The sequence below is a fragment of the Scyliorhinus canicula genome, chromosome 17 (assembly GCF_902713615.1).
Source record: "Scyliorhinus canicula chromosome 17, sScyCan1.1, whole genome shotgun sequence".
Taxonomy (NCBI): Eukaryota; Metazoa; Chordata; class Chondrichthyes; order Carcharhiniformes; family Scyliorhinidae; genus Scyliorhinus; species Scyliorhinus canicula.
This window is the reverse complement of record NC_052162.1, coordinates 131,415,919-131,438,691: the sequence shown is the minus strand read 5'-3', so window position 1 is coordinate 131,438,691 and position 22,773 is coordinate 131,415,919. Positions and strand designations below refer to the sequence as shown.

The window sequence follows — 22,773 nt, the reverse complement described above, 5'->3', positions numbered from 1 at the left end:
CGCAAACCTCACAGCAATCACTAACCTGTTCTATCAGCTTTGTATAGTCTTCACCCCTTACCCCTGTATCCTTTAATAACTTTTTCAGCCTCTGAGGCGATGGATGTGCAAATTGCCTATGCAGTTTTAATACAACACGCTTTTTATCAGCTAAAGCCCCATTTCCAGCTGCCAATAACACATCCTCAACAACTGCACCTGAAATGTTGTTTGTCAATAATGAAATACAATAGTGTCCCGACTGTGTAAATTGCAAGTCCACCGTCTTTCCAAAAACTGTTGCCGTATCCTGTTCCATATCCAGTTTCATGTGTGCTTTCTTTATTGACGGTCTGCTCAGAAGCAAAGGTATCTCATTTGATAAAACATCCGTGCTAATGAAATGATTCACTCCAGCAATATTGCAAGGGATCACCACCCTTTTCAGTGACTTCAGAGTATTATCATCTCCTAACCTGAAACTTGTGGAACATTCAAATTCCTTAACCTTGTTACGATTTTCAGCATTCAAAGAGTCCAGGTAACATTTTAACCAGTCAATTCCACACACAGTGCCATGTGGAGTTTGCACATTCTCTCTGTGTTTGCGTGGGTTTCGCCCCCACAACACAAAAATGTGCAGGGTAGGTGGATTGGCCACGCTAAATTGCCCCTTAACTGGAAAAAATTGGGTACTCCAAATTTATTTATTTTTAAATTCCACACACAGATGTGCAGCCACTGTCTAATACAGCACAATTGAAGGATTCTGCAACCCACGCTCTCATTACCAGAGTAAAACTGTTTGTTAAGAGGACAATGCCTTCTTTCTGGTCACTATTGTTTTCCTCTTCCGATTCTTCCATGTCCTGTGTAGCTTCAAACATTATTATAACGTGTTGGACAGTTGAAAGCATAATGGTATTGAGAGTCACACCAAAAACATCTATTTATCATACCCCGGGCATTTCTGGGGTTTGTTTTCCTATTTCCATTCTCCATGCCCCTCCTTCTATTATAAGTTTTAAATGAGTGTTTGTCCTCATAATTTCCGGGTGCCAGTCGCCTTCTATATTCTCGTAACCTGTTTGTAGCCGTACGATCTCGCCATCCTGTCAGTAGTGTATCTTCCATAGTCTACTTTATCGTTGACTGACCCATTTGTGACATGAGAGCTATAGGAATTGAATGTTTCCCCAGGAACTTCTTTAAGGCCTCTATCATCTGAATGAATAAGGTATAATTATCCGCAAACTTAACTCCTGTCAAAACCAGGAGCATACCCACATTGGTCACTCTAGCACAGTCTAGTAACTTAAATGCCAACACAGATTGTAGAAATTCCAGGCGGTGTTTGTGCAGCCTTTTGTATAGTCTGCTGAATTCCATTATATAGTCCTCAATAGGGATATCCTCTGTTTTCCGGAATCTATCAAATTCTGACCATGCTTCCTATGCACTTAACAAGTCATCCTTTTTATAAATCTTATCCATATAACGTAATAGATTCTCCAGACCTTCTTCTGAGACTATCTCTTCCAATTCCAGTTCAGAAAATACTTTGCTTCGGATTTTACTCTCATAAAGTAGAAAAAGAGCCAATGCCATAGCTTGTTTCCTCTTTCCCAAAGCAGTTATCTTAGTCCACATAACAATTGCACTTCTCCATTGGTCGTACGATCCCCTTTCAGAAAATAATGGTGGATAGTCATATCCAGCCATCTTTATCCTAGGTTCAGCCATATTTTCTTTTTCCTTCTCACTCACTCCTTGCTAAAAAAAAAAAATTTTTTTCTCCTGGAAAAGTATCTTTCAACCCTTTGCATTTATGCAGCAACCATACTCTGCTCTCAATACCAGCCTCAGGCTACTGTTGAAAATCGCTTATTGTCACAAGTAGGCTTCAAATGAAGTTACTGTGAAAAGCCCCTAGTCACCACATTCCGGCGCCTGTTCAGGGAGGCTGATACGGGAATCGAACCGTGCTGCTGGCCTGCTTTCAAAGCCAGCGATTTAGCCCTGTGCTAAACCAGCCCCTGTTGAGTAGTCAAGAGTTCTGCTCCTTTTCACAAACACCTTTATTTTCCTTGAACACACTCAACACCAAACTCTATCATCACATCACATGCTCCCAAGGCCAGCTGTAGCCTCTTTACATATCAGGGACAATTATTGGATCAATGAGATATCTAATTAGAATGTTATTTAACCCATTCCAGAACAACATCAATGGATATGGCAAGTTGACTAATGTAGCAGGCTTGAAGGGCTGAATGGCCTACTCCTGCTCCTATCTTCCTGGACAAGTATCTGGCAGAGTTTAACAGACGGCACCAAGCACGAGATAAGCTGCAAGATGACCTTGAGGATGGGAAGCGATACTCTGGGTATCTGCCCTCTGGTCACTTGCCAGATGGAAACTGAATTAGTGACACAGGGCAAATTATCAGCTCCTAGAAATAAAGTATATTAACAGGAGCCTGGAGAGGAAGGGGGTCAATCCTCATTGGCAGACACTTTCCTAACTCCTCGGTCAGCTCGAGAAGACCGAACAAAAGAGAAGGCGGCTGCAAACATCGGACAAGAGACTCGTCAAAACTGCTCGCACCTGTCATGGCTCCAATGGTAAGACCATAAGACATAGGAGCAGAAGGAGGCCATTCAGAGGAGGTTCAGTAAGTTGACTCCAAAGATGAGAGGTTTGTTTGATGAAGAGAGATTAAACAGTTTAGGCCGAAACTCTGGAGTTTAGAAGAATCTAATTGAGGTATATATGATAAAAGGTGTGATTAAGTAGACGTGGAGTGGATGCTTCCTCTTGTGGGGCATTCTAAAACGAGAAGGCATAGCCTTAGGATAAGAAGTAGCAAATTTAAAACAGATTTGAGGAGAAACTACTTCTCCAGAGGGTTGTGAATCTGTGGACGTTCGGACAGTGAATAAATTTGAGGTGGAGTTAGACAGATTTTGAATTGTTAATGAGTTGAAGGGTTATGGAGAACGGGCAGAACGGTGGGGTTAATGAGATCAGCCATGATCGAACGGCGGAACAGACTCGATGTGCCAAATGGCTTAATTCTGCTCTTATATCTTATTAATTTATTCAGCCCATCGCGTCTGCTCCGCCATTCAATGAGATCATGATAATCCTCAACTCCACTTTCCCGCCTTAGCCCCAAAACACTTGAAACACAGATTAAATCTGTCCATCCGGCCTTGAACATTCTTTTTTTTAAAAAATATTTTTATTCTCCTCCTTTTTCACATTTTCTCCCGAATTTACACCCAACAATAAACAGCAACAGATATGTCAATCCCCATAATAACGATCCCATCCTCCCACCAACCCCCAAACATCAGCCCACATGTTTACATAAACAAATGACAAAAAGGAATCAGGGATTACCCATAGTCATCCTTAATATACACAGCCCCCCTCCCCACAACCCTCCCACCCACCCCCCCAACTAATGTTCGATGTTATCCAGTTCTTGAAAGTGCATAATAAATAGTGCCCATGACTTGTAGAACCCCTCCATCCTTCCCCTCAGTTCAAACTTAACCGTCTCAATGGTCAAGTATTCCAACAGGTCCCCCCGCCACGTCAGGGCACAGGGTGGTGAGGCTCCTCTCCATCCCAACAGGATCCGCCTTCGGGCGATCAACGAGGCAAAGGCTACGATATCTGCCTCAGCACCAGTTTCCAATCCTGGCTGGTCCGACACCCCGAATATGGCCTCCCGGGGACCCGGGTCCAGCTTCACATGCACCACTTCAGAAATTACCCTAAAAACCACCTTCCAGTAATCCTCTAGCTTTGGACAGGACCAAAACATATGAACGTGATTAGTGCCCCCCCCCCCCACAACGCTCACACACATCTTCTACTCCTTCAAAGAATCAGCTCATCCTCGCCCTCGTGAGGTGCGCTCTGTATACCACCTTCAGCTGTATCAGCTCCAACCTCGCGCACGAGTTGGAGGCGTTCACTCTCCAGAGCACCTCACACTAGACCCCCTCCTCTATAACCTCTCCCAACCTTTCCTCCCACTTTGCTTTGATTCCTTCCAGTGGTGCCTTATCCTCTTCCAAAATAGCTCCGTACACCGTTGACACTACCCCCTTCTCCAGTCCCCTTGTCGTCAGCATCTCCTCCAGCAATGTGGAGGCCGGTTCCTCTGGAAGCTCTGTATCTCCTTCCTGGCAAAATCTCAAACCTGCCTGTATCTAAACATTTCTCCCTGCTCCAGCCCATACTTTGCTTCCAGCTCCCTCAATCCAGCAAAATGACCCCTCAGAAACAAATCTTTTAGCGTCTTAATCCTCTTCTCTTCCCATTTCCGAAAACTTCCATCCCACTTCCCTGGCTCAAATCTGTGGTTCTCCTGAATCGGCATTTCCCTTGACCCTGCCCCCAACCCGAAGTGTTGGCGAAACTGCCTCCAGATTTTCAATGAAGCTACTATAATTGGACTGGCCTTGAACATTCTTAACAATGTTATTTTCTGTCCATTTAGTCTGTGCATCATATTTAAACTGTCATATTAATGAATTATTTAATAATTAACACATGACTTTAAAATTGCTGATGAACCCGACCCTTTTTTTTGATAATCTATGATTCCTGAACTTAGCGAGCTGAGGCTGGAGGAGACGGGAAAGCGAGAGCATTTCAAGAAGAACTAAATGATGTTGGAAACATTAAAAATACTCAACACACTGTGTTTTACACCAAACGGATTTATTTGAATGTTGCTGTGGGTCACACACTAAGACCAGGAGCTGAAAGTAACTAACAGACTGAGTTTTATGTTTATTGATCTCGGGAATGTTACCGATACCTTTTCCCTGGATCCCAAGGCTGGGAGAGACACTCTGGAAGGAATGGCGAGCTGGGACTTACCACGCAAGGACGGGAATTGAAATAATCTAAAGTTAAAATGGAAAAAAGAGCCAAAAATACAACAGTAACAAGACATCAAGTAGTCTCCTCTTATCTCAGAGAAATTAAGGATGTAACACACTTCAAACAACATTAATATTTTGAGATCTGTCATGGGATTATTAACATCAGCAGAAACAAACCCCAACTGTCAGAATGAACATGGTTCAGTCCTGGATGTGATTAACAGCAGCAATAACAGCAGAATCCGACTCCTGCAGACACTTGTGAACCCGCTGGTGAGTCAGTAGGTGGGATGAGCGAGTGAATCCCTTCCCACACCCACAGCAGGTGAACGGCCTCTCCCCAGTGTGAACTCGCTGGTGTCTCAGCAGAACATCTGCGGTTTTAAAGCTCTTCTCACAATCAGGACATTTGAAAGGTCTGTTATCAGTGTGAACAAGTTGATGTGAATTGAGGTGAGCTCGCCGAGTAAATCCTTTCCCACACAGGGAGCAGGTGAATGGTCTCTCGCCAGTGTGAACCTGCTGGTGTGTCAGTAGGTGGGATGAGCGGGTGAATCCCTTCCCACACACTGAGCAGGTGAACGGCCTCTCCCCTGTGTGAATGCGCTGGTGCATCAACAGGTCCCTTGCAGTTTTAAAGCTCTTCTCACAGTCAGAACATTTGAAAGGTCTCTTATCTGAGTGAACTCGCTGGTGCAACTTGAGGTTAGTCAAACAAATAAATCCCTTCCCACACATGGAGCAGGTGAACGGCCTCTCCTCAGTGTGAATTCGCTGGTGTCTCAGCAGATCACCTGCGGTTTTAAAGCTCTTCCCACATTCAGAACATTTGAAAGGTCTGTTCTCAGTGTGAACAAGTTGGTGTGAACTGAGCTGAGACAGTCGAGTGAATCCCTTCCCACACACGGAGCAGGTGAGCGGCCTCTCCCCAGTGTGAACTTGTTGGTGTTTTATGAGGTTGGGTGATTGCCGAAACACTTTCCCGCAGTGTGAGCAGCTGAACCGTCTCTCAGTGTGAATGAACTGGTGTTTGACCAGGTCCTCTCGTCTTTTAAAGCTCTTCTCACACTCAGAGCAGTTAAACAGCCACTCATCGATGTGAACTCGCTGGTGTCTCAGCAGCTGTGACACAAAACTGAATCCCTTCCCACACACCAAGCAGTTTAATGGCTCCTCTCCAGTGTGAGTCCTCTGGTGTACGTGTAAGCTGGATGTCAATGTGAATCCCTTCCCACACACTGAGCAGGGGAATGGCCTCTCCCCAGTGTGACTGCGTCGATGTATCTCCAACTGGGATGGGTAACTGAATCCCTTTCCACAGTCCCCACATTTCCACGGTTTCTCCATGGTGCCGGTGTCCGTGTGTCTCTCCAGTTTGGATGATCAGTTGAAGCTTCATCCACAAACTGAACGCACGTATGGATTCTCTCTGCCGTGAGTGGTTTTTTTTCTGGCTGTGTAACTGGTTAAAGCTGTTTCCATAGCCAGTTCACTGGATTACACTCACTCGGTGTGTCTGTGTCTCGGTGCTTTTCCTTTCACACTAATATTTGAAATCTTTTGCCACAGACAGAGCAAATATTTCTCCTTCTACATTCAAAGACCGATGATATTCAGCTCCTGATGAATCGAGGGACTCTCTGTCAGGTCTTGATGTGATGTTTACTTTGAGTTCCTCATCTGTAAATCCTTCCTTTCTGTAAAAGGAAATGATCAAAGTCATCACTGTTGGTACAGGGTGACATTCAGAACAGATAATTCTAGTTACTATGGAACATTTTTTTCCTCTACTACAGCTGCAGATCCCCGTCCCACACACTCTCCCTCCACACTGGGCTGAAGTCCAAATAAAGTGTTGAATATTTTGTTTGTACCCTTTTAACAAATTTGTACAAGTAAACATAACAACTATTGAAAACTCACTTTATTCATGACTCCTGATAAAACATTACGCAATCAATCATTTGAATATGTGTTTCCCGCTGAAATATGTGAAAAAACTGTCTGGACTTTGTTAGAAAATTCTTCAATTTCTCGGCAGCACAGTGGTTAGCACAGCTGCTTCACAGCACCGAGGTCCCAGGTTCGATCCCGGCTCTGGGTCACTGGCCGTGGAGAGTTTGCACATTCTCCCCGTGTTTGCGTGGGTTTTGCCCCCACGACCCAAAAAATGTGCAGGGTAGGTGGATTGGCCACGCTAAATTGCCCCTTAATTAGGGAAAAATGAATTGGGTACTCTAAAATTTATTTTTAAAAAGAAAACTCTTGAATCTCAATTCCCATTTCCTCGATCTCTTGTCACAACAAAAATAATAAATGTGCAATGGAATTTAGGAGAAAAGATACGATTCCACCAAAAAGATGCAGAACAAACAGACAATGAGGCAGTCCAATCAGCTCCGAGAGTCAGAGTTTCACAGCACAGAAAGAGGCCCTTCGGCCCATCGTGTCTCTGCTGGCCATCAAACACTTATCTATTCTAATCCCATTTTCTAGAACTTGGTCCATAGCCTTGCATGGTCTGGCATTTGTACGTGCTAGTTTACATGCTTCTTAAATGTTGTGAGGGTTCCCGTCTCGACACCCTTTCAGACAGTGAGTTCCAGATTCCCACCATCCTCTGGGTGAAAAAGATTTTTCTCAAAACCCCTCTAAATCTCCTGCCCCTGACCTTAAATCTATGCCATGATGTGAAGATGCCAGTGTTGGACTGGGCTGGGCTCAGTAAGAAGTCTCACAACACCAGGTTAAAGTCCAACAGGTTTGTTTGGAATCACTAGCTTTCGGAGCTCTGCTCCTTCCTCAGGTGAGTCACCGAAAACGAGTGAATCCAAACAAACCTGTTGGACTTTAACCTGGTGTTGTGAGACTTCTTACTTAAAACGATTGTTCCTGGTTACTGACCCCGCGACGAAGGGGAAAAGTTCTGTTCTATCTATGTCCCTCATAATTTTGTACACCTCAATCAGGTCCCCCCCCCTCAGCCTTCTCTGCTTGAAAGAAAACAAACCCAGCCTAACCAGTCTGTCTTCAGAGCTGAAACACTCCAGCCCAGGCAACATCCTCGTGCAATCACATCCTTCCTATTATGTGCCGACCAGAACTGCACACAGTAATCTCGCTGCGGCCGAACAAATGTTTTCCACAGCTCCAGCATAATCTTCCTGCTATGTATTCTATGCCTCAGCTAATAAAGGCAAGTATCCCATATCATAGAATTTACAGTGCAGAAGGAGGCCACTCGGCCCATCGAGTCTGCACCGGCTCTTGGAAAGAGCACCCTACCCAAGGTCAACACCTCCACCCTCTCCCCATAACCCAGTAACCCCACCCAACACTAAGGGCAATTTTGGACACTAAGGGCAATTTATCATGGCCAATCCACCTAACCTGCACATCTTTGGACTGTGGGAGGAAACCGGAGCACCCGGAGGAAACCCATGCACACACAGGGAGGATGTGCAGACTCCGCACAGACAGTGACCCAAGCCAGGAATCGAACCTGGGGCCCTGGAGCTGTGAAGCAATTGTGCTATCCACAATGCTACCGTGCTGCCCATATGCCTCTTAACCACCTTATCTACCTGTCCTGCTGCCTTCAGGGATCTTTGGACAAACGCCCCAAGGTCCCTCTGGTCCACTGTACTTCCTAGCACCCTACCATTCAGTGTGTATATCCTCACATTGTTAGTCCTTCCAAAAAGCATCACCTCACACTTTCAGGGTTAAATTCCATTTGCCACAGTTCTGCCCGTCTGACCAGCTTCCATCAACACTGATTTATTCAACAGATATCCAGAATAACCCAGCCCAGTTATAGGGGTTACTAACAGCAACAGAAACAAGCAACGCACGTGATTAACAGCAGAATCTAACCTCCACAGTCACTTGTGAACTCGTTGGTGTGTCAGCAACTGAGATGATCGATCAAATCTCTTTCCACACACAGAGCAGGTGGACGACCTCTCCCCAGTGTGAACGTTCTGGTGTGTTAACAGGTTGGAAGACTGAGAAAAGCCCTTCCCACACACAGAGCAGGTGAACGGCCTCTCCCCAGTGTGAAGTTGCTGGTGTCTCAGCAGGTTGGAAGACTGAGAAAAGCCATTTCCACACACAGTGCAGGTGAATATCGCCTCCCCTGTGTGAATCCGTTGGTGTCTCAGCAGGTTGAATGAGGAGATGAATCCTTTCCCACACACAGAGCAGGTGAATATCTTCTCTCTTGTGTGAATCCGTTGGTGTCTCACCAGGTTGGATGATGAAATGAATCCCTTCCCACACACAGAGCAGGTGTACGGCCTCTCCCCGCTGTGAACTCGCTGGTGTTGAATAAGGTGAGACGACTGTCTGAATCTCTTCTCACACTGAGAACACCCGAACGGTCTCTCGTCCGTGTGAACAAACTGGTGTTTAATTAGATCCTGTGAGATTTTAAAGCATTTCCCACAGTCAGAGCATTTAAAAGGTCTCTCATCAGTGTGAACTCGTAGGTGTAACTGAAGGCTGGACATCAGAGTGAATCCATTCCCACACACAGAGCAGGTGAACGGTCTCTCCCCGGTGTGACTGCGTCGATGAGCTTCCAGCTGAGATGGGCAAAGGAATCCCTTCCCACAGTCCCCACATTTCCACGGTTTCTTCGTCGTGCGGACGTCCTTGTGTCTCTCCAGGTTGGACATACAGTTGAAGCCTCGTCCACACACAGAACACGTGTACGGTTTCTACTGAATGATGTGATATTTTTCAGGCTGTGCAACGGGTTCAAGCTCTTTCCACAGTCAATTCTCTGGAACACTCACTCAGGTCTGTGTGTGCCTCGGTGCTTTTCCAATCACACTGATGTTTGAAATCTTTTCCCACAGATAGAACTCATACATTTCTCCTTCCACATTCAAAGGGTAATGATATTGAGGTTCTGAAAAATCGACTGACTCTGACAGATCTTTGATATTATGTTTAAATATGTGATTAATACAGTATAAATATTACCCACTTTCTCTGTTTTTTTAGCTTTGACAAAGGGTCATCTGGACTTGAAACACCAGCTTTTTTCTCTCCCTACAGATGCTGCCAGATCTGCTGAGATTTTCCAGCATTTTCTCTTTGGGTTCTTGATATGATGTTTGGTTGGTGTTTCCACTTGCAAATCATCTCCTAATATCCTGTAAATAAAGTTTACAAAACTCATCACTGTCAGTACGGATAGAAATTCTGAACAGACAATTCTAGTTTCTATGGAATATTCTTCACTTGATCTCCCAAGCATGTTGCCTAATCAAACTAAAAGCCCAAAATTGGGGACACAGCTCTAACAAGAGCAAAGCAAATCTTCCTTGTGAAACCAGAATGTTTTTACCAGCGTCTATGAAACACTCTGTACTCTGAGGTACACACCGATGTTGTGGACACTGCATGCTCCCTCCCCAGAGCCATCCAGACACAAACAAGACCATGGACAAGAGGCGGCCAGCTCCTTGGGGGGGGGGGGGGGGGGAGACAAGGAAGTGGCATTAATTCCCCAATCAGTTCAGCCATGATCTTATTCAATGGTGGAGAAGGTTCAATGAGCTGATTGGCCTACTTTGCTCCTACTTCTTATATTCAGCCAGTGTAACCCTCAACACCATGGGATTGACTCATCCAAGTCCAACAAATTGCTGTTCGAACCAGGACCAAGAGAAGATCTTCTGTCTTACCCAGTCCCTTTCACACTGGGCAGCCAAAGATTAGGAGTGTGCGGCTGAAGTGTAACCAAACATTCAGGAGCGGTTCCTTCAGGTAACCATAAGGAGCTACAACCTTTCACACTGAATATATACTTGACCCATGGACTCGTTGAGGCTACAAACATCACCTAGACTGAGGGGGGGGGGGGGAGTTTGTGGAGCATTGTCCCTGCCTCTGAGCCAGTAGCTCCAGATTCGAGTCCTACCCCATGACTTCATGTCCAAGGAAGGTGTGCTCATAACATGTCAAACAGGTTGAGTGTGACAACCTGCAAATCCTTCCAAACACATCTGACGGCAGAGTCCTGGTCTGCCACGTGTTACATGTGCGCCTCTCAACCTATAAACCCCTGGTAACAGACTAGCGACCAGTTCGAAGAATGACTCGCTATGGAAACAGATGAAAGTCTGCCTGAGTTAACCACGAGTGGGAAGCCATGATGTGGAGATGCCGGCGTTGGACTGGGGTGAGCACAGTAAGAAGTCTTGCAACACCAGGTTAAAGTCCAACAGGTTTGTTTCAAACACTAGCTTTCGGAGCTCTGCTCCTTCCTCAGGTGAATCACTATGCTCCGAAAGCTCGTGTTTGAAACAAACCTGTTGGACTTTAACCTGGTGTTGTAAGGCTTCTTACGAGTGGGAAGATAATTGGATTGACGTAGCTTCAGGCACTAGGACCCGGGTGGGAACAGACGCTGATGCCCCGCCCACCATAAATTACGTCTCCAAAAGTTTGCGCATGCGCTCTCTCCCCGTTGCATCAACATGGCGTCCGTTAACCTTGGGCCTTTTTCGGGATAAAACCCGGAGCTGCGAAAGAGGGAGCCGCAGGTTCAGATTCGGGGCTTGAGGCCGTCTCCGGGTGTTTAGGAACCCTGCCCGTCCACCCACCGGCTCCACCGCTCCCTCCGCCTTTCCGCATCTTCACCAGTTTGGAGACACGACAGAGAAGAGACTCCGCATCGCCATCAATGCGCGTGCTCCAGACCCCCGGGCGGTATTGCGCGTGCTCCAGACCCCCCCCCGGGCGGTACTGCGCGTGCTCCAGATCCCCCCCCCCGCGCATGCGTACTGCCCTCCTGTGGTGTGAACCGAGGACAATCCCCATCACAGGGAGTTGGAACCAACGAACAGTCAATTTGTTTGACCACATGTGACGAATGAGTGCGGTGGGGCGGGAATCATAAAATTCAGAACGAAATGCTACAAATACCCAGGTAAAACTTTCCCATCTTTCACCTTTTATCTATAAGCCAGTGGTGGCATGGTAGCACAGTGGTTAGCACTGTCGCTTCACAGCACCAGGGTTCCAGGTTTGATTCCCGGCTTGGGTCTCTGTCTGTACGGAGTCTGCACATTCTCCTGCGTGGGTTTCCTCCGGGTGCTCCGGTTTCCTCCCACAAGTCCCGAAAGACGTGCCGTGAGGTGAATTGGACATTCTGAATTCTCCCTCTGTGACCACATGTGACGAATGAGTGCGGTGGGGCGGGAATCATAAAATTCAGAACAAAATGCTACAAATACCCAGGTAAAACTTTCCCATCTTTCACCTTTTATCTATAAGATGCATGGCATTAAGGGTAAAGTAGTAGCATGGATAGAGGATTGGTTAATTAATAGAAAGCAAAGAGTTGGGATAAATGGGTGTTTCTCTGGTTGGCAATTAGTAGCTAGTGGTGTCCCTCAGGGATCCGTGTTGGGCCCACAATTGTTCACAATTTACATTGATGATTTGGAGTTGGGGACCAAGGGCAATGTGTCCAAGTTTGCAGATGACACTAAGATGAGTGGTAAAGCGAAAAGTGCAGAGGATACTGGAATTCTGCAGAGGGATTTGGATAGGTTAAGTGAATGGGCTTGGGTCTGGCAGATGGAATACAATGTTGACAAATGTGAGGTTATCCATTTTGGTAGGAATAACAGCAAACGGGATTATTATTTAAACGATAAAATATTAAAGCATGCCGCTGTTCAGAGAGACTTGGGTGTGCTAGTGCATGAGTCACAGAAGGTTGGTTTACAAGTGCAACAGGTGATTAAGAAGGCAAATGGAATTTTGTCCTTCATTGCTAGAGGGATGGAGTTTAAGACTAGGGAGGTTATGTTGCAATTGTATAAGGTGTTAGTGCGGCCACACCTGGAGTATTGTGTTCAGTTTTGGTCTCCTTACTTGAGAAAGGACGTACTGGCACTGGAGGGTGTGCAGAGGAGATTCACTAGGTTAATCCCAGAGCTGAAGGGGTTGGATTATGAGGAGAGGTTGAGTAGACTGGGACTGTACTCGTTGGAATTTAGAAGGATGAGGGGGGATCTTACAGAAACATTTAAAATTATGAAGGGAATAGATAGGATAGATGCGGGCAGGTTGTTTCCACTGGCGGGTGACAGCAGAACTAGGGGGCATAGCCTCAAAATAAGGGGAAGTAGATTTAGAACTGAGTTTAGGAGGAACTTCTTCACCCAAAGGGTTGTGAATCTATGGAATTCCTTGCCCAGTGAAGCAGTTGAGGCTCCTTCATTACATGTTTTTAAGGTAAAGATAGATAGTTTTTTGAAGAATAAAGGGATTAAGGGTTATGGTGTTCGGGCCGGAAAGTGGAGCTGAGTCCACAAAAGATCAGCCATGATCTAATTGAATGGCGGAGCAGGCTCGAGGGGCCAGATGGCCTACTCCTGCTCCTAGTTCTTATGTTCTTATGACCCGGACAGGCTCCGGAATGTGGCGACTGGGGGATTCTCACAGTAACTTCATTGCAGCGTTAATGTAAGCCGACTTGTGACAATAAAGATTATTATTATTCTTTCTATCCGGGGTATTTTAATGCTCCTGAGTCAGGAACCTAGCCTGAACTCGATTATATTATAATAAAAGTAATCTTTATTATTGTCACAAGTAGGCTTACATTAACGCTGCAATGAAGTTAGTTTGAAAATCCCCTAGTCGCCACACTACAGCACCTGTTCAGGTGCATTGAGAGAGAATTCACCTGACAGCACGTCTTTCGGGACTTGTGGGAGGAAACCGGAGCACCCCGGATGAAACCCACGCAGGCACACGGAGAACATGCAGACCCCGCATAGACAGTGACCCAAGCTGGGAATCAAACCCGGGTCCCAGCGCTGTGATACAACAGTGCTAATCACTGTGCTACTGTGCCGCACAAGGCGATTGAATCGGTCCTGAGCTTTGGAGAGATTTAAACAAGACACTGAATTTTAAAGGCTGAAAGCATCAGAATCTGGCTCCTCACTAAAGCTGAAGATTTTTACTGTCAGGGCAGAAAAGTGAAACATTGTCCAAATAAAAATCGAAAATAGATTCAAAATTAGGATATATCAAGCTCTATTTCTTTAACAAACATCGACATGGAAAGAAAAATATGAATGACCTTTAAAGACCACTTGCCAACCAAGTGCCACTCATCAACATTATTACACCGTCAGAGTTCAGGGGCTGAGAGACAAATATAATTTAAGGCCATATTACAGTTGAAGAAATAAGATTCAGTTTATAAAGTAAGGTATTGAAATTCAAATAAAAATCATTGTTTGCCATTAATATATCATTTTGCCTGACACCAGTGCGTGCGGAATGGGAATGGATAATGCTCATTATTTTATATTATTCTTATTTTCTATCACGATGCATTGAAACATATTCATAACATTCTACCCAAAATGCTCCATGCAGGTGAGGTGCCCTACCTCAAATAGAGGGTCATTGATGCGCTGGCGTGCAGTAGGAAGGGATCTGCTGCACACGGGCCTCTCCACCTCACAAATATGTGGGACTTCTTCATACTGAAAAATCCCAGCCAATTGGTAGTTGTGAGGTTGCAGGATAATTATGACTTTACTTTGTAATTCCATAATCCATCTGCTCTATCACACTGGGGACACTCTCTTAACTTGATCTTTATTAATAATGTCACTGGGGTATATGAAATGTGCAAAATTATTGGATTAAATTCTACTCTGTGTTTAACGAAACAGTAAACTCCGAATATCTTTTTGCACACAGGTAGATCAATTTCTCCACAGGCGTTAATGTATGTGAGAATTATCCACCCTGAGATCTCAGGATGTCACAGTTCTCCACCCTGGGATTCTCAGTGTGAACAGGGTGGGATGTGTTTGGAGACAGGATGTCCCAGTTCGCCACCTTTAAAGGGACAAGGAGAGGACCAAATGTATTGAATGACATCACTGCAGTTCCTGGTATCCAACCTCCCTGAGCATAGCTCATTATGGGCTGGCAGTGTTTGGTGGGGCAGTGTAGAGGGAGTTTTACTCTATCAAAACTGTGCTGTACTTGCTCGATGGTGCGGTTTGTTGGCATATGTATTAGGAGTTTTCCTGTGCATTTAGCCTGCGCTACATTTGCCCTGGGATTTTTTTGAGAGATCCATTTAGAGGGAGCTTTGTTCTAAGATGCACTGTACTTAGGTTGGAATGTTTGATTGGAAAGTGTAGAGGTATTCTGTTTCTAACATTCATTGTACCTGCCCGAGTGCTTTCCACAATGGATCAGGTACATCATCATCGTAGAATTTACAGTGCAGAAGGAGGCCATTCGGCCCATCGAGTCTGCACCGGCTCTTGGAAAGAGCACCCATCCCAAGATCAACACCCTATCCCCATAACCCAGTAACCCCACCCAACACTAAGTGCAATTTATCATGGCCAATCCACCTAACCTGCACATCTTTGGACTGTGGGAGGAAACCGAAGCAGCCGGAGGAAACCCACGCACACACGGGGAGGATGTGCAGACTCCACACAGACAGTGACCCAAGCTGGAATCGAACCTGGGACCCTGGAGCTGTGAAGCCATTGTGCTATCCACAATGCTACCGTGCTGCCCATTAAACTCTCTGACCTGGAAAGCTCCTTTGTCAGATTAAATTAATTAATTGACAATAAATTTTGAATGGAGACAGGCTGTTTAAATATCCTGTATGTGGAATGAATGAACACCAGCTGCAGAGACACTGGTTGTGACCGCAATTCACGTGGATTCTGCTGTTATTCATCACGTTCAGGCCTGGGCCTTGTCAGAGTGTCAATGAATTGAGTTTCTGTGTGATTTAAAAAAAAATCATCTCAATGGTGTTTACGATTCATAATTTTCAAAGCTGGGGCTTTTCCCCAACATTCCCTGAAAAAAGTAAATGTGCCCTGTTTACTCTACAGGAGCTCAGTGTGGAGGAGAGATGCTGCACAGTGTCAGCAGCACGAGCACTGCTGGTTTATTCTGAAGCATGAGAGTGCTGGATGTGCTTTTCCAGCTGGTGAGAGTTGTGGCACGCAGAGAATCGAGTCTCCAGATAAAATCTGCTGATGGCCACAAGCTGAGAATAAAAAGCTGCTGCTCCCAAATTTGCTGGTCAGGGGCTTTTTCCTGGGAACAGTCACAGGCTAATGGCTGCCATCATGATTCAGGGAGCAGCAGAGTTCATGCATGGCCATCCTGGTGAGAGAACACCTGGGACTGGTTTAGCACAGTGGGCTAAACAGCTGGCTTGTAATGCAGAACAAGGCCAGCAGCGAGGTTCAATTCCTGTACCGGCCTCCCCGGACAGGCGCCGGAATGTGGCACCAAGGGGCTTTTCACAGTAACCTCATTGAAGCCTACTTGTGACAATAAGCGATTATTATTATTATTATTATTATGAACAGGGAGTGGGTGGGGTTTCAGGGTCTCAGTGACTAGGAGAGAAAATTATTGAGTTGTTAACTTCACTCTCAGTCGGCACACTGGTTAGAACTGAACCGAGTCAGAGTAGAGGGTGGGGGAAAACTGGGAAAGGAGGAAAGAAATGGTGGAGATGGTGCAAAGAGTTAATAATAATCTTTATTAGTGTCACAAGTAGGCTTTCATGAACACTGCAATGAAGTTACTGTGAAAAGTCCCTAATCGCCACACTCCGCGCCTGTCGGGGTACACCGAGGGAGAATTCAGAATGCTCATTTCACCTAACAAGCACGTCTTTTGGGACTTGTGGCAGGAAAATGGAGCGCCCTGAGGAAACCCATGCAGACACAGGGAGCACGTGCAGACTCCGCACAGACGGTGACCCAAGCCGGGAATCGAACTTGGGACCCTGGCGCTGTGATGCAACAGTGCTAACCACTGTGCTACCGCGTCGTCCACTGCTACCTTGCTCCCCACTGTTTGGTTTGGCTCTTACCACAGAGAGGAGGGAGAGTTTGTGAGATGAGAATTTACAGCTTTGGGTAATTAGAAGAAAACATTGAAAATAGAATTATCTGTTCTCAATTTGGTAGAAGGTATTAAAGAGGAAAATTTGCAGATGGGAAACTCAAACCAAACATCACATTTGACTTCAGGAAGCAAAGAACTGTACACACCCCTGTCAGCATCAACAGGGCTGAGGTGGAGATGGTTAGCAGTTTCAAATTCCTCGGGGTGCACATCTCTAAAAATATGTGGTCCACCCACGTCGATGCTACCACCAAGAAAGCACAACAGCGCCTATACTTCCTCAGGAAACTAAGGAAATTCGGCATATCCATATTAACCCGTATCAGCTTTTACAGATGCACCATAGAAAGCATCCTATCTGGCTGCATCACAGCCTGGTATGGCAACTGCTCGGCCCAGGACTGCAAGAAACTTGAGTTGTGAACACCGCCCAGTCCATCACACGAACCTGCCTCCCATCCATTGACTCCATTTACACCTCCCGCTGCCTGGGGAAAGCGGGCAGCATAATCAAAGATCCCTCCCACCTGGCTTACTCACTCTTCCAACTTCTTCCATCGGGCAGGAGATACAGAAGTCTGAGAACACGCACGAACAAACTCAAAAACAGCTTCTTCTCCGCTGTTACCAGACTCCTAAATGACCCTCTTATGGACTGACCTGATTAACACTACACCCTGTATGCTTCACCCGATGCCGGTGCTTATGTAGTTACATTGTGTACCTTGTGTTGTCCTGTTATGTATTTTCTTTTCTTCCCATGTACTTAACGATCTGTTGAGCTGCTCGCAGAAAAATACTTTTAACTGTACAATAAACAAATCAAATCCCACCACGAGGGGACACCACACTGGTGCCTATCAACCAATCGGCAGCCAGTGTGGAGGGAGGATGGCTGCAAGTCCCGTAGGAAGGCGAGGCGGGGATCGGCCCCAGACCCCAGTGGCCAAGTGAACTCCGCGCCCTGCAAATCCAGCTGGGGGGGCTATGAAAAATCTTGCCCCATCTCATCTGGAGCCCATTGAGCCTCAGCGTCAGGTAGTGGGCCTTGAGTCGCTACTGTGCAGGTCAACAAGGGGTCGGCAGTGATACTTGCGAGCTGAGCCGGCGTGTAGGTCAGCGAAGTCGCGTCCCGGTGGGCAGATGCCGAGGGTGGGGGGGGGGGGGGGGGGGGGGGAGAGAGAGAGAGAGAGAGAAGTGATGTGAGGTTGCAGGTTTCCCCGGCGCAGGCCACCCCCCCCCCCTGTAAGTGGCGCCACTCCTTGGGAGTGGGGGTATTTCGACTCCTGAGCTATTGCAGCCCCCGAGCAGGATACTTCATGGCCAGAGAGAAGAAGGGTGCGCTGCGGGTCCTGCAATCTGTCAGGTCCATGGCGCGTACGTGAGGTCACGGATCCAAGGATCTTCACGGACATGGTCTGCAGCTCCCCCTTCTATTTCCGGCAAAAATACGTGGGTTTCGTCAGCAGCTCCTTACGCTGCTGGTCCCTCAACTCTGATCCGGAGGACGTCAGGACCCAAATTTGAAACTTCTACAGTGCCTTTTTCTCCCCAGATCTGTCCAGTGAGGGTTCTTGCAGAGTTTTGTGGGAGAACCTGCCACAGGTCGGCCCAGAGAGCACCGGGAGGCTTGATATCCCTGGGGGAGCTGACCGGCGCCCTCGACAGCCTGTCCAGGGTCAAAACCTCAGGGCTGGATGGGCTGACCGTGGAGTTCTTCAGAACTTCCTGGGGAGCGACTACGCGGGGGTCCTAGGTGAAAGTATCGTGACCGGGGAAATAAAATGAAAAATGCTTATTGTCACAAGTAGGCTTCAAATGCAGTTACTGTGAAAAGCCCCTGGTCGCCACAAAGAAGGGGGGATCTCCACCACCCTAAAAACTGGCGACCGGTCTCCCTCCTCAGTACAGATTACAAAATTTTCGCCGAGGTGATGTGTTTGTGTCTTGGCATCGTGCTGGACCACATGATCCACCTGACCATTTCTACACAGTCCCGGGCCACACAATCCACGACAACATCCATCTGACCCAGGACCTGGTCCATTATTCCCAAAGATATCTGTAATCTCTCCCAGCCACACACCCCTTTGAAATCTCTGCACTCATTTAATCCTGGACACTTGAGCATTCCTGATTTTAATTTCCCCATCATGTAGCCAAGGCCTCAATCTCTGGAATCTCAGAAAACCTCTTTGACTCACTTTCCGTCATTAAGATTCTCCTGAAAATCTAATATTTCAGCACGGTAGCGCAAGTGCCTTGCACTGTGGCTTCACAGCGCCAGGGTCCCAGGTTTGATTCCCTGCTGGGTCACTGTCTGTGCGGAGTCTGCACGTTCTCCCCTGTGTCTGTGTGGGTTTCCTCAGGGTGCTCCGGTTTCCTCCCACAGTCCAAAGATGTGCAGGTTAGGTGGATTGGCCATGCTAAATTGCCCTTAGTATCCAAAAAAGGTTAGGAGTTATTGGGTTACGGGAATACGGTGAAAATGAGGGCTTAAGTGGGTTGGTGCAGATTCGATGGGCCCAAAGGCCTCCTTCTGCACCATATGTTCTATTTCCTCATGTGGCTCAGTGTCAATTGTTATTTTGCAACGTTTCTCTGAAATGTTTTATTCTGTTCAAAGCACAATATAAATACGAATTCTTGTCACTGCCCTGGACATATTTAATTGTTCTGCCTCAGAAATAAGAATTTGTAACCGAGTTAAACAGTCTGATACACGTCCTGTCATGAAGCAATACTTCAAAACTTTTGCCCCCAACAATAATGGCGACTGAGCCTGCGCTCTGCTGCAACTGCCCCAATCAAGATGGTGGGTGCGCATGCGTACTACCCGAACAAAGACGAGGAATGCGCATGCGCACGGCTCCTAACACCCAATTAAGATGGCGGCTGCTTCGTTTCATCTGTGACAAAGCTCCAGGCCCCGCTCAGGACCCCGGGTATCGGTAGGCTAATTTTCCGGGTTTTCGGTTTATGTAACATGTTAACGAAGTACGTCTAACGATCCTCCTGATCCATCTCTCCTTCCGCATCGCCATTTCCTTTACGGATTGTGGATCCAATAAAGAATCTTCTCTGCGTCGCCATTAGTCACACTGCGCATGCTTCACCAGCCCTGTCCCGCCCCCTCATTCACTCCGATTGGCTGGAGGGCTGCCGGTCGCGTCCGGTTCTCCGACTCAGCCCCCCAATGCTATTGGTCCAGTACTGCCGTCAATCATTCCCCAGGCATTGTGAGGTGTCAGGTGACAAGAAAGAATCTGGGGGCGGGGTTGCGAAATCTGGAGGCGGGGCTCCAGAGCTGAATGTGAAAGAACAAAGGAAAGTACAGCCCAGGAACAGGCCCTTCAGCCCGTGCCGACCATGCTGCCCGTCTAAACTTAAATCTTCTGCACTTTTGGGGTCTGTATCCCTCTATTCCCATTCTATTCATGTATTTGTCAGGATGCCCCTTTTGTCACTATTGTCCCTGCTTCCACCACTACCTCCTCCGGCAGTGAGTTCCAGGCACCCACCACCCTCTGTGTAAAAAAAAAACTTCCCTCGTACATCTCCTTGCCCCTAGTAATTGACCCCTCTACCCTGGGAAAAAGCCTCTGACTATCCACTCTGTCTACGCCCCTCATAATTTTGTAGACCTCTATCAGGTCGCCCTTCAACCTCCTTCGTTCCAGTGAGAACAAACCAAGTTTATTCAACCTCTCCTCATAACTAATGCCCTCCACACCAGGCAACATCCTGGTAAATCTCTTCTGCACCCTCTCTAAAGCCTCCATATCCTTCTGGTAGCGTGGCGACCAGAATTGAACACTAGACTCCAAGTGTGGCCTAACTAAGGTTCTATCCAGCTGCAACATGACTTGCCAATTCTTATACTCAATGCCCTGGCCAATGAAGGTATGCCTTCTTGACTACCTTCTCCACCTGTGTTGGCCCTTTCAGTCACCTGTGGACCTGTACATCAAGATCTCTCTGACTGTCAATTTACTTGAGGGTTCTACCATTCACTGTATATTCCCTACCTGTATTCGACCTTCCAAAATGTATTACTCACATTTGTCCGGATTAAACTCTATCTCCCATCTTGCCGCCCAAGTCTCCAAACGATCTAAATCCTGCTGTATCCTCTTGACAGTCCTCATCGCTATCTGCAATTCCACCAACCTTTGTGTCGTCCGTAAACTTACTAATCAGACCAGTTACATTTTTCTCCAAATCATTTATATATACTACGAACAGCAAAGGTCCCAGCACTGATCCCTGCGGAACACCACTAGTCACAGCCCTCCAATCAGAAAAGCACCCTTCCATTGCTACTCTCTGCCTTCTATGACCTAGCCAGTTCTGTATCCGTGAAACAGTGAACACTCTCCACTCTCAGTATCCGTCACTTCCGGCTTCTCTCCACAAACAAGCTCATGGAGACCAGGGGGGAGACACTGATCCAGTGACAATGTCACTGAGTTAGTCACCCAGAGAGACAGGAGAATGTTCTGGGGGCATGGGCTCAAATCCATTAAATGAATAACATCCGGAATTTAACGTTAGTTTCAGTGATGGTGACAAACGTTATGCAGCAGCTATACAAAACCCTGGTAAGACCCCACTTAGAGAACTGTTCAGCAGTTCTGGGCACCACACCTTAAGAAGGAGATTTTGGCCTTGGAGGGAGTGCAACATAGGTTTACTAAAAGAATACCTGGATTATGAGGCTTAAGTTATGAGGAGAGATTACACAAATTATGCCTGTTTACATGAGAATTTAGATGTTTAAGATGTGATCTGTTTGAAGTATTTAAGATATTAACAGGGAAATACAGGATAGATAAAGATAAACTATTTCCACTGGTTGGAGATTCTAAAATTAGGGGTTTTGTCTAAAAATCTGGGCTCGACCGTTCAGGAGAGATGTTAGGAAGAACTTCTTCACACACGGGGTGGTAGAGGTTTGGAACTCTCTCCCACAAGCAGCAGTTAAATCTGAGAGAGATAGATTTTGTTCAGCCAAGGTATTAAGGCATATGGAGTTAGGCCACAGATGAGCCGTGATCTCATTAAATGGTGGGAAAGGCTCAAGGGGCTGAATGGCCTACTCAAGTTCTTATGTTTCTCTTTGTTTTGGATTCTGTGAAATTCAAACAACAACGCTATGACAGGTAAAGAGTCCAGATTAGAACCAGAGTTAGTCCGAGCTGCAAACCATCCCTCCAGATCCTTGCCCTTCATGGATTTAATGAAGGATTTAATGAAGGCCAAGGCGATAGTTGAATTATTGAAATACTTGACGGAGTTGTTGGATACCATTTTTTGGGTCGCAGGATAAAGCCTGACGTAATTCACTCCCCACAGCCTTGAGCTGCCTTTGAACTTCATCAAAGCCTCGAATCTTCATTTGTGTTGCTGCCGGAAAGTCCTCACTCCCTCCTGGAGCCAGACGCCACCTCACCCTGCCCGTCTCCAGGACTTTCTGGCCATCTTTCAAGTTGTGGAAGTGAATGATTACAGGCCTGGGATGAAAACTTTCCCTGAGCCTCTAAGACAGGATACGATGAGCCCTTTCTAATTTGAAACTCCCAGGCTTCACATCCAGCTTGAGAAAAAGCAGCCGGTCCTTGAAAAACCTAACGGGTGCCTTACCCTCCACACCTTCTGACAGACCGACAACTTGGATGTTCTTTCTCCGACCCTCGGTTCTCAGACTCCTCCAGGACCTCCGCCATGCGGCTGGTTTTCAAAGGATTGAATTCTTGCCTCCGTCGAAGAGGCATCTGTGGTAGTCTGTATTAGGGGTATTACGGTACCCCTAATACAGGTTGATGCTGTAAGACCACTGGTGTGGGAGGTACCTGAGACAGCAATATCATTGGTAAAGCCTGCCTGCTGGTTCCGCCCAGTAAGGCAGAGTATAAGAGCCTGTGTCTCCCTAGC

At 46.6% G+C, this 22,773-nt stretch overlaps 1 protein-coding gene across 3 annotated transcripts; it reads right to left on the bottom strand.

The window, feature by feature from the left end:
• Positions 1-4,703: 4,703 nt before the first annotated feature.
• On the bottom strand, positions 4,704-11,627 carry LOC119951930 (zinc finger protein 229-like). 3 transcript variants are annotated; one of them, XM_038775322.1, is made up of 3 exons: positions 11,505-11,627; positions 8,742-10,049; positions 4,704-6,584 (listed from the first exon to the last, which is right to left on the bottom strand). In XM_038775322.1, exon 3 carries the CDS (start codon positions 6,232-6,234, stop codon positions 5,089-5,091), a length of 1,146 nt encoding a protein of 381 aa, XP_038631250.1. In that variant the 5' UTR covers positions 6,235-6,584; positions 8,742-10,049; positions 11,505-11,627; the 3' UTR covers positions 4,704-5,088. The 3 variants fall into 3 exon arrangements, with proteins under 3 accessions (XP_038631250.1, XP_038631249.1, XP_038631251.1); XM_038775321.1 differs by having other exon boundaries at positions 8,764-10,049; XM_038775323.1 differs by having other exon boundaries at positions 8,764-10,049; positions 11,394-11,508.
• Between the last annotated feature and the right edge of the window lie 11,146 nt (positions 11,628-22,773).